The sequence below is a fragment of the Nicotiana sylvestris genome, chromosome 9 (genome assembly GCF_000393655.2).
Source record: "Nicotiana sylvestris chromosome 9, ASM39365v2, whole genome shotgun sequence".
Classification (NCBI taxonomy): domain Eukaryota; kingdom Viridiplantae; phylum Streptophyta; class Magnoliopsida; order Solanales; family Solanaceae; genus Nicotiana; species Nicotiana sylvestris.
In genome coordinates, this window is record NC_091065.1 from 2,573,123 (window position 1) to 2,585,919 (window position 12,797).

The 12,797-nt window shown below is 35.6% G+C and overlaps 1 protein-coding gene across 1 annotated transcript; it reads left to right on the forward strand.

The window, feature by feature from the left end:
- Nucleotides 1-9,024: 9,024 nt before the first annotated feature.
- LOC104234345 (receptor-like protein EIX2) lies at nucleotides 9,025-12,160 on the forward strand. Its single transcript, XM_009787898.2, has 4 exons — nucleotides 9,025-9,039; nucleotides 9,518-10,732; nucleotides 10,916-11,251; nucleotides 11,336-12,160. The coding sequence occupies exons 1-4, from the start codon at nucleotides 9,025-9,027 to the stop codon at nucleotides 12,158-12,160; spliced, it is 2,391 nt and encodes a 796-aa protein (XP_009786200.2).
- The last annotated feature ends 637 nt before the right edge of the window (nucleotides 12,161-12,797 follow it).

Genomic DNA, 12,797 nt, shown 5'->3' on the forward strand with positions numbered 1-12,797 from the left:
AACCATCTTTAAGCTTGTGCAAATACACACAATGATCGTATTTGCTTCTCTTGTACCCTTGCCGCAACATAAACTCGTCAAATCGCTTGTACCATTGTCTAGAAGATTGTTTCAATCCGTACAATGATTTTTCAAGTTTGCACACCATATTTTCTTTTCCAGCAACTTTGAATCCTTCTGGCTGAGTCATGTAGATTTCCTCCTCCAAGTTTCCATGTAAAAACGCAGTTTTTACATCCATCTGAACTAGTTCCAAATCCAATTGTGCTACCAAAGCCAACATAATTCTAATGGAGGAATGTTTTACAACTGGAGAAAATACTTCATTGTAATCAATTCCCTCCTTTTGAGCATATCCTTTGGCCACCAATCTTGCTTTGTAGCGAACATCTACTTGGTTAGGAAATCCTTCCTTCTTTGCAAATACCCATTTGCACCCAATTGCTTTCTTTCCCTTCGGGAGATTGGCCAATCTCCATGTATGATTCTGATGAAGGGACTGTATTTCATCATTCATGGCAATCCTCCACTTATCTTCTTCTGAACTTTGGACAGCGTCTTTATAAGTGGTAGGAACATCATCAGCTACAATTGAGGTTGCACAAGCAACCGTCTCAATGAGACGAACAGGTTTCGTTATTGTTCTTTTTGGCCTGCTGGTTGCTATTGATTCAAGTTGTTGTTGAGGTTCCTGAGTTGGAATCTCCTCTACTGGCTCTCCTTCCAGAGGGTAATCTTCATTTGTTTCCTCCTCTGCTTCTTGTGTAGGAAAAATAAATTTTCCCTCAAACTCCACCTGCTTAGAAGCACCTTTATTTTGTTTGGTGTCTTCTGTTACCTTATTTACCATAGCAGATTCATCAAAGGTAACATCTCTGCTGAATATTACTTTCTTTGTCATAGGACACCATAAGCGATATCCTTTGACTCCAGAAGTAATTCCCATAAAAATAGCCTTCTTTGCCCTTGGATCCAATTTTGACTCCGTCACATGATAATATGCAGTTGAGCCAAACACGTGCAAAGAGTTATAATCTACAGCAGGTTTTCCATACCATTTTTCAAATGGTGTCTTGCCATCAATAGCAGCAGATGGTAGACGATTAATGAGGTGGCATGCATATGTAATTGCCTCAGCCCAAAATTCTTTGCCCAAGCCAGCATTGGACAACATACACCGTACCTTCTCCAGCAAGGTCCGGTTCATACGTTCTGCCACTCCATTCTGTTGTGGTGTATGTCTAACAGTGAAGTGTCGGACGATGCCATCATTTTCACAGACCTTATTGAAATGATCATTTTTGTATTCACCTCCATTGTCTGTGCGAATACACTTGATCCTCCTGCCTGTTTGATTCTCCACCATCGTCTTCCATTTGAGAAAAATTCCCAACACTTCATCTTTGCTCTTCATTGTATACACCCATACTCTTCGGGAAAAATCATCAACAAAGGTTACAAAATAGTGCTTCCCACCCAATGAAGGTGTTTTGGAAGGACCCCAAACATCAGAGTGTACATAATCCAAAATGCCTTTAGTATTATGGATCGTTGTACCAAATTTAACCCTTGTCTGTTTCCCTTTAACACAATGCTCACAAAACTCCAAGTTGCAAGCCTTTACTCCTTTTAACAATCCTTGATCTGATAGAGTTTTCAAGGATTTTCCTCCAGCATGTCCCAAGCGCATGTGCCATAGCTTGGTTGCTTCTGCCTCTTTGTCGTCACTGGATGTCACTGTCGCTGTCCCAATAACTGTACTGCCACGATAGCGGTACATATTATTATTCTTCCGATTAGCCTTCATTACCACTAGTGCACCGGAGCATACTCTCATCACTCCATTTTCTGCAATGATTTTGAACCCTTTTGATTCCAGGGCTCCCACAGAGATGAGATTCTTCTTCAAATCCGGTACATATCGAACATCTGTTAATGTTCTGATCATTCCATCATGGTTCCTTAATCGTATTGAACCAATGCCATATGAGGTAAGAGGGCTGTTATCCGCTGTGTGGATGACTCCATATTCTCCTTCTTGAAATTCCACAAACCAGTCCCTGTTGGGACACATATGATGGCTACAAGCCGAGTCCATCAACCATATGTCTGATGATGTTAATGACTCTGTTGTAACTAATGAGAAGTCTGAATCATCACATTCAGCTACATTTGAATCCATAATGGCCTTTCCATTGTTATGTTTGGCCTTATTCTTCAACTTCGGACAGTCTTTCTTCCAGTGCCCTTTTTCTCGACAAAAGGCACATTCATCTTTGCTGGGTCTGGATCTTGACTTGGATCTTCCCTTCTTTGTCCTCGTTTGATTTTGAGGACGACCCCTCACAAATAGTGCTTCTCCTTCTCCGCCCTTCTGTTTTTCTCGCTTTCTTTGTTCATAGCTGTACAAAGCCGAACAAACTTCTCTGAGAGAAACTTCGTCATTTCCATGGAGTAGAGTAGTTTCAAGGTGCTCGTACTCATCAGGAAGTGACGCCAACAACATCAAGGCCAAGTCACCATCATCATAAGTTGTATCCATATTTTGCAAATCTGTGACCAACTTATTGAAACTGGTGATATGTTCATTCATCGTGGTACCAGGAACATAGGTGAAGTGAAACAGTCTCTTCTTCATGTACAATTTATTTTGACTATTTTTCTTCAAAAATTTATCCTCCAGTGCTTTCCATAATTTACTTGCAGAAGTTTCCTTTGTGTATGGATATTTCTGCTCTCTAGCAAGGTAGGATCGAATGGTACCGCAAGCAACACGGTTGATAATTCTCCAATCTTCTTCTCCAATAACATCTGGTTTCTTTTCTTCAATGGCCAGATCTAGCCCTTGTTGAAAAAGGACATCTAGAACCTCGCCTTGCCACATCCCAAAATGTCCGGACCCGTCAAATATTTCTACCGCAAATTTCGCATTTGACACAATTCTTGTCATAAGCGAAGATGCCAATGATGACGTATTGTTGACACTTGATGTAGATTCTTCTTGTTTATTGTCTCCCATCTTTGACACAAATATTATTTAATAGCTGACGACACAAATCAAGATTATTTCCTTTCTGGTGTGGAAGATCAGACTAAGCTGCAACCACAGAGCATACTCAGACAGAACCTTGACTCAGTTACCAAGATAAATCTTTTCTGATGTGGAAGATCAGACTATGCTGCAACCACAGAGCATACTTAGACAGTACCTTGGCTCTGATACCAATTGTTGCGGAAGCCAAATGTATAGAGTGTGAATAAGTCACAACTACTATACCAAAAATTATGACAACCACCAAATAATAAATAAGACAATAAAGCAATAATAAAGGGAACACCAGAATTTACGAGGTTCGGCTAATTTTGCCTACTCCTCGGACACAACCAATATTTTATTTCACTCCAAAAATACAAGTGAAATAATACTAAAGAGAGAAGATACAAATGCCTTAAACAGATGAGAAGGCAAATGAGAGGTGTGTATCAATCCTAAACATTAGGCCTTCTTTTATAGGGGAAAAATCCCCCCCAAACTTAACTCCCAACCAATGTGGGACTTTGGCATTTTGCCAAACTTCAACAAATCTCCACCTTGGCAAAATTCCACATTTTCAATTCTCTCTCAATAACAAATTTTGGTTGTGTCTTCATCTTCAATCTTCAGTGTTCAACAATGTTGATCAAATCCAAACAATGTTGAAACTTGATCGCAGTCACCACCTTAGTTAGCATATCAGCAGGATTCTCCGTAGTATGAATTTTCTTCACTGTGACTCCTCCTTCTTCTATGATTTCTCGTACGAAATGATACCGAACATCAATATGCTTCGTCCTTGCATGATAAACTTGGTTCTTCGCTAATTGAATAGCACTTTGACTATCACAAAAAATTGTGATACCTTTTTGTTCAACACCAAGCTCCTTTAGCAATCCTTGAAGCCAAATTGCCTCTTTCACAACCTCTGTAATAGCCATGTACTCTGCCTCTGTTGTAGACAAAGCAACTGTTGACTGCAAGTTTAACTCCACATAGACATGGTAGAAAAATAACAACTCATACAAAGAAACATAAAAATTACTAAGTTTGGAGGAAGAAAGATGAAACCCGATGAATTCTGGCCTCTACGGCAACTCTATGCTTGTGTTTTCCTCTCAAAAACGTCCCCCCCCCCCCCACAAAATACCGTTTTTTCATGTATATATACCAAGTAGGGTTGGGCCCAAATAATTATACCTTCTCCAATGTGAAAAAGAACATTTTTCCCGGGTTTGACTAGCGCGGTCGCTCATCTGGGAGCGCTAAAACTAGCGCGATCGAGCATCCGGGAGCGCATGTTTCACCCTGTTCTGTTTCGAATTTGAAAAAACATAAAACATGAAAGTTGTAGTCCTTTGAGTTAGCTTTCCAACCATATATTTTAGATCCCATATGGAGTTCTGAGAAAAACGTTATGTGTATTTTACTAGACAGTGCGCAATATGCCTGCTCGATTCTTTGTTCGCTCTAACTATCATCCGTTGACCCCCAAACGCGATCCCGGCTTAATTCCTTGAGCTTTTACACAGATTTCAAAGCTCCAAATCACTTGAATTCATTCCATAACATCTATATAGCTCGGAATCACTCCTACAAGGCATAAAACACACAGTTAGTGCAAGACACAAGCTATTAAAGCGCAAACTCAACTAAAGTGCAGTAAATTAGAGTGTAATAATCGACTAAAATATGCAATTATAGTCTATCATCATTAAACCCTTTTGGCTTAGAGGAATTTATTTTCTGTCATTAATGTAACAGTCATTTCACACACATTTGTTGCTTCAAATTTTTCCAACGCTGTCATCTTCTTATTGGAAACTTCACAGGCATAGATTTTGGACATTGATTGGGTACCTTTTATATAATACATTTTATCAAAAGCTGAGGCATTTGTTTTTGGCTAATCGGATGGTTTGAAAATATTTTTCATTTTAATGTCTTTGGAGTTGAGAGATCATTATTTTTCATGGAATTAACTAAAAAATTACCTCCAAGTAAGGGTAATTTATTTACTAAAAAAGTGTACTTTTTTCTCCAATTAAAGAATTTATAAAATGATCACTACAAACTAAAAGGAGCTAAACAAAATGATCAATTAAGACGGTGTTATGGCCCCGAAAAAGGACACTTATTGTATTCTGCAGAAGACTTGACTTAGCAAGAAATTGAAGTCCGCCAATTATATTCTTTTGTATAGTTTTTAAAAGGATAAAATACTTTAAAATCAACAAGTCTTCGAATTTTACCGTCAACATCTTTCTAGACAATGTATTCTTCAACTACAGTTCTAAATGCTATATACATGTATGCCTGGCCTAATTACAATCTACAAGCAAACACCTATTTAATACATACTTTTCAAAAAGCAAGACTTTTTAACCAACACAAAGACAAAGACTTCATAATAGTTTTAACCATTCATTGAATAATTGAGGCAAGTTAAAAGAGACAGAGTGGGGGATTGAAAATAAAGAGCCTAAAATGATCAATTTCTGTAGGGTATGTGTGAAGTTCGAGTCTTGGAATGAAATCCTCTTTGCTAAGTAGTGCTAAAACGTTACTATGAGACTTTTTATAGCGTGAATCCAAATTAGTTGAGTATGTGAATTTTGAACATGGGATAAATCTAGATTAGTCCGGCCCGTTCACTTTTGAACTCATAACTTTCGACGCAGAGTAAAAATTAATGTGTAAAAGTTCATTAAAATTGTAAAAATAATAGATATGAGCTTTCTATGTGGAGTAAAATTTTATATATAAAAATTCATTAAAATTGCAAAAATAATAGATATGAACCCATAACTTTAAAAATATAATTGGTTCAATGTTAAATTTTTTAAAGTTTAAACCATTGATTTAAATTCTGGATTCACCTCTACTTGCAACAATCCATTGACTTGTACCTATCTCAACGTATTTCAGAAGACAGGAAAATCAAACAACTTTTTTTCGCTTTGGAGATTGATAATGTATAAAGACGTAATGCGGTTTTTAGAGTTTAAAGTTATTTATTTCATCTGGTAATTTTTTTGTTATATCCCATGTCATCTAAAGAATATTTATAGGTGAATCTCTTTAAAATATGAGATTTATAATTATGATAAATTTTCGTGTACAATAGGTAAAGGATGATATAGATATTCTTTATACCATCCGTGCATAATACACATCTCTGCTAATACGAAAAATAAGAGCTGGGTTAAGTGTCCAAACAGTATATGGTTGAAGCTTGAAAAAAAAAGTATTTTGAAATTGTATTGAAAAATAATTTTGGAAAGTGAGGTTACCTTTGGACATTCATCTCTTTTTTTTTTTTTTTTTAAAGGTTGAAGTTTTGTGAGTAAAAGAAAAAATTTCACTCAGAAACTAGCCCAGCCCAATTTTTAGAACTTGATCAAATTCCATGAACAAATAATATTTCTAATATTTTTTGGGAAAAAGTAGTTAATTAATGTCTGAACGGGAGCTTAGTTAGAAGCCAACCCTTACGAAAAATCTTGGGAGTTAGATATTTGTGTAAATTTTGGTTGATTATATGTCATTTAGGCTTAAGAATCTTTAAATTTAGAGAGATACTATAAGTCCTCCAGCTTGAACTAAGTTGGTACGATTTTTTCAATTGCCATTGTCGCTGATTTCTTGCTTTATTAGACTTTCTCTTTTGTGAAAATATTTATTGATCTGATAGCATAGAAAATTAAACACTCAAATATGGTGGTCAACTTTTTTTACTTATGCAAGTGCCAGGAAATTGGGAAGTGAATCCCAATATTTTGAAAAGTGTCTTTAATTAGTGGTTATTTGCATTGTATAAAAAATATTGGACTGCCTAAAAAACAAGCATATAAAAGCTTCTCATTAAGGGTAGAGTTGAAAGTTTATCTTAAATTTTTTTTTTTTCAAACTTAAAAAGAGATCAGATCATTCTTTTTTAAATAGACTAAAAAAGAACAAAGGGAATAATATTTTTCAAAGTCAAGGAAAATTCAGCAAATCGTATCCACAACTTTATCATGGTTATGTTTGGGTCCACATGTACACATCCCTGTTTATGAAGTGGAAGCCACCCTACTAGACCCATAAGAGCGTGTTTGGTATGACTCCAGTTATTACTTAAAAATTATTTTCAATGAGAAAAAAAAATGTTTTGCGGGGAAATATTTTCATCAAGTGAGGGAAAATGACTTCCCTTGCTTTTGGACAAAAGTTATTTTTCTTACAATTCTCTTAAATCTTTTATATTCACCAACCAATTTCCAATCAAAAAATTCTTTCATCAAATCAAACACAAGCTTTCAAACGAAGAAAAGAAAAAAGATAAAAAAATAACACCATTAACTTCATAAAACCATTGAAGGGCTATATTGGTGGACTAGAAAGCTCAGCAAACTAAGGTTTAGTGCATCAAAAGCGTGAAACAATGAAGTAAAGTTCTTCTGCCCGAAAGTAGGGATTTGAACGAATAGAAACAAGTTAGTGGTACTTGAAGAAAATGGCATCCTAGTTCTTTGATCAAACAACAAAGAAGACTTCATAATGTCCTGTCAATTATTAATTAAAAAGAAAAAACCTAAGATAAAGACTTCATAATGGAGCGTGTGTGGGTTCATGTACACCTCCCCAATTGATGAAATGAAAACTATATACTAGATTAATCAATTATTGTCCTTTCCTAACGAAGAAAAGAAAAGAGATAAAAATGAAATAGATAATAAATTGATAAATATATTTATCATTAACTTCATATAAAGTTGATGTTAGAAGACCTTTTTTCTATGTTGGATCTACTAGCCAAATAGAAAGGGGAAATTTGCAAGAAAGGGAATACTTTCATGCTGCTATTTAAATATTATTTTCAGTTTAGATATTTATATGTAACTGATCATGTTAAGTTTAATAATGATGAATTGTATAAATTAGACAAGTGAAGTATCTAAAAAGAAGCTATATACAACTTAGAAAGAATGTGATGGTGCAAATATATTTCGCGCCTTTAATCCACTTCAACCCGATGAAACTTGTTCAATGATTATCACTAGCTCTTTTTGGTCCCAAATCTATGAGGTTTAGGGCATAAAAAGTGTGAGATAATAAAGGAAAATTCTTCTACCCCGAAATAGGGATTAAGTGAATAGAAACAAGTCATTGGTACGTGAAAATAAAAGGGCACCGTGTGCAAGGAAGACTTTGTAGAAAGACTTGTTCGACGAAGACTATTTCATGAACAAGGAAAATTATTATATTATCTTGGTTTTAATTTATGTGATCATTTTTTCATTATAAGATGTATGGAAATAGTCCATTATATATTATATAGTTCTCTTTTTTACTCGATTAAACCCTTTTTTGGGCCGGATAAATTTATTTTCGTCGTTGATGTGACAGTCGTTTCACACACATTTGATACTTCAAATTTTTCTAACGCTATCATCTTCTTGTTGGAAACTTCAAAAGCATAGTTTTTGGACACTGGTAGAGTACCTTTTATAATATATTTTATCCAAAAATTGAGGCATTTATTTATGGCTTTAGCGCATCAGAAGTTTGAGACAATTAAGGAAAATTCTTCTACCCCAAAATAGGGGTTTAAGTGAATAGAAACAAATCATTGGTAGGTGAAGAAAAGGGCACCATGGGCAAAGAAGCCTTTGTAGAAAGACTTGTTCTACGAAGACTATTTAATGAACAAGGAAAATTACTAGTATATTATCTTGGTTTTAATTTATGTGATAACGTTTTTCATTATAAGATGTATGACAATAGACCATTATATGTCATATAGTTTTCTTTTTTACTTGATAAAACCCTTTTTTGGGTCAGAGGAATTTATTTTCGTCGTTGTGTGATGGTCGTTTCGCACACATTTGATACTTCAAATTTTTCCAATGCTGTCATCTTCTTGGTGGAAACTTCAAAGGCATAGTTTTTGGACACTGATGGAGTACCTTTTATAATATATTTTATCCAAAAGTTGAGGAATGTTTATGGCTAATCTGATGGTTTGAAAATATTTTACGTTTTAATCTCTTTAGAGTTGAGAGATCATTATTTTTCATGGAATTAACTAAGAAATTACCTCCAAGTAAGGGTAATTTTATTTACTAAAAAAAGGTAATTTTTCCTCCAATTAAAGAATTTATAAAATGATCAGTACAAACTAAAAGGAGCTAAACAAAATGATCAATTAGGACGGTGTTATGGCCCCAAACAAGGACACTTATTTTACTCTGCAGAAGACTTGACTTAGCAAGAAATTAAGGTCCGTCAATTATAATCTTTTGTATAGTTTTTAAAAGGACAAATATACTTTAAAATCAACAAGTCCTCGAATTTTACGGTCAATATCTTTCTAGGCAATGTATTCTTCAACTACAGTTCTAAATGCTATATATATGTATGCCTGACCTAGTAACAATCTACAAGGAAACAGCTATTTAATACATACTTTTCACATCTAAACCTTTGCCCATCTTGAAGGTGTTAGCAATAACATTCTGTTTTTTCTTGTTTTACATTTTGACAAACACCAAGCTTAGTATTTGTACTGGCATTTGCAGAGAAAATGAGCAACAAGCGTTGGAGAATCTAAAGAAAGAAGTATTTGATCCCACAAATTTACCCCCCTCTTGGATTGTTGGAGAAGATTGTTGTGAAGGGGAAGGAGTTATGTGTCACAATCTGACTCGTCATGTGATTGAGCTACACATACGCAATGGTTTGTACGTGTACTTACCAAGATATGATCTAAGGATCAATAACTTTGATTGGCTGCCAAGTCTTTCAAATCTTGAGAACTTGGAGATGGTGGATGTGGATCTCAGCAATGTAACTAACTGGCTACAGGTCAGTACCATGCTTCCTTCTCTTGTTGATCTTAGTTTAGTTAATTGCAGTCCTCATCATATACCACCTCTACTTCTTCATAATTTTTCTTCACTTGAAACACTCAACCTTTCTTGTAACAACTTTAGTTCTTCTATTCACAAATGGATTTTCAATCTCCCTAGTCTTGTTTCTCTTGGTTTGAGTGTTAGTAATTTAATTGGCCCTTTTCCCGAAGGTCCTGTTAACTTTACTTCTCTCAGGAGCTTTAGGGCAGGTTTCAACCATTTCAATTGTTCTTTACCCAGATGGTTGGTTGATCTTAATAATCTTGAAACTCTTAAGCTTCGTTATAGTGGTATTGAAGGTGCGATGCCGCGTGAGGTCGGAAACGTAACAAAACTTAGAATTCTTGATCTTTCATACAACAACCTCAACTCCACTATCCCGAATTGGATCTATCGATGTCAAGATTTGGTATCACTTAGTCTTGGTGAAAGCAATATTGAGGGAGTAGTTTCAAATGCGATTTCAAATTTGAGCTCAATAATTGGCATTGAACTTTTTGGAAATATGCTTTCTGGAAAATTACCTGGAAAGTTATCGAAATTACAATGGCTTAATCTCTCAGGAAATCTATTCAAGGGAGAAGTATTTGAATTGTTCAACAGTAGTTCTTTTTTGTGGGTTTTGAAACTAAGAAACAATAGTCTGACTGGAACACTCCCAGAAAGTCTTGGCCAACTCCCAATGCTAGAAGAGTTTGACATCTCCAACAATAGGTTAGAAGGTGTTGTAACAGAAAGTCATTTTACCAAGTTGACACAATTGACGGATTTCTATGCATCTAACAATAATCTGACTTTAAAAGTGAGTTAGAAGTGGATTCCACCTTTTCAAGCCATAGATATTTGTATAGGCGGCTGGAATATAGGTCCTCAGTTTCCCATGTGGCTCCAGACTCAAAAAAATATAGATAATTTGGTCATATCAAATGGTGGAATACAAGGTGAGGTTCCAACTTGGTTTTGGAACTTATCTTACCAATTTCAGATGCTCAATCTTTCTCATAACCAATTTGTTGGTGAGGTTCCAACTATCTCAACACCTTATAATTGGTTAATGTTATTGGGTTCCAACAATTTCAGTGGTCCGCTACCTCTGGTTTCGCGCAATGTATTTGAGATAGACCTCTCAAACAATTCCTTTTCAGGAGGTTTATCTCACTTCTTGTGTGAAACAAATAAGAACTATAAATTTAAGTTCTTAAACCTTGAGGGAAATGATTTGTCAGGAGAAATTCCTGATTGTTGGATGAATTGGCGAAAGTTGATAGTTTTAAACTTGGGGGACATTAAGTTGATTGGAGACATACCAAAATCCATGGAGGTTTTAAGAAATTTGAAATCTTTGGACTTCCGAAGAAATAGACTTACTGGTCTATTACCTTGATCATTGGAAAAATGTACAAAGTTGCTGAAAATTGATTTAGCGGAGAACGAGTTCGTTAGACAACTACCACCATGGTTAGGAATGAAGTTTTCAGATTTTATAATCCTCAGCCTTAGCGCAAACAGATTCTATGGTGAATTGCCTCCAGAAATTTGTTACTTCAAAGATCTTCAGATCTTAGACCTTGCAAACAATAGTTTCTTTGGAACCATACCAAGGTGTATTAGCAATTTAACAGCAATAGTCTCTGGAAATAAGTTGGGGGAAGCTTATATTGAGTATTTTGATCATTATTATGATTCTAGTGAAGGAAATTTGGGAGAAAGAGCAATGGTGACAACTAAAGGCAATATTTACCAGTACGATAAAATATTGGCATCGGTTACAAGCATGGATATGTCTAACAATAATCTTTCTAGAGATATTCTCTTAAGTTTTACCAGTCTTGTAGGATTGAGATTCTGTAATTTCTCAAAAAACCATTTGACAGGTAGGATCCCAAATGGCATTGGCAACATGAAAGTTCTCAAATCCCTTGATCTTTCAGAAAATCAACTTTCCGGTCAAATCCCGCAAAGCTTATCGAGTTTGTCAACTTTGAGTTTCCTAAATCTGTTTTATAACAATTTGTCAAGAAAAATACTAGTGAGCACTCAATTTCAAAGCTTTAATTCCTCGAGTTTCCAGGGAAATGATCTTTGCGGGCCTCCACTCTTTGCGAACTGCAATTCAGGTGGTCAAATTCCCGATGTTGATACTGAAAAGGATGAGAGTGATTGTTGGATTTTGTTTAATAGCAAAAGAAGGGTGAATGGAAAATGGTGGGAAAGAAATGGAGGGAAGTGAAATTTTGAATGAGTTCACTAATGCACTTTGTCCCTCATTGGTAGAAAGAAAGAAAGTCTTGGTGTTTATATAGAGAAGCTCATCTTTTAGCTTTTAAAGAGCTAGTAAGAAGGCAAGCTTCGCGTCGTCGTCGTCGTCATCGCTCGGCTCGGGCTTCGGCTTCGGATTCGGAAAAGATTGATTGATTAATCTTTTTGGACAAAATTCTTTTCAAATATTTAATTAAATTAATTAAAGAAAATTCAATCCGAAATAACCAATGACCCGCGACCCAGTCCGGTCCGGCCCGCTTTTCTTTCCTGGATTCATTTTAAATTTCCCTGCAAAAATTTCCAACAGTCATGACTGTTCTGAAAGGTTGCAAATCTCTTCAGAGTGTCACACCTGTTCCAATAGCTATGACTGTTTTGAAAGGTTGCAAACCTCTTCAGAGTGTCACACTTGTTCCAACAGCCATGACTGTTCTGAAAGGTTGCAAACCTCTTCAGAAACATCACCAAGTTGGCTATAAATAGACCTTCAAATCCCAGAATATTTACTTACGAAATTTTCTGAATCTTCTTCTTCTTCTGCACAAAATATTCCAATGTGTTTTACGACCATTGAGTGGTTCGCCGATCACCAGAGTTTTAGGTAC

Coding starts and splice junctions, on each gene's coding strand:
- LOC104234345 (XM_009787898.2), top strand. Junction 10,733..10,915: donor ACAATAATCTGACTTTAAAA/GTGAGTTAGAAG, acceptor TACCAATTTCAG/ATGCTCAATCTTTCTCATAA. Junction 11,252..11,335: donor ACATACCAAAATCCATGGAG/GTTTTAAGAAAT, acceptor AAATGTACAAAG/TTGCTGAAAATTGATTTAGC.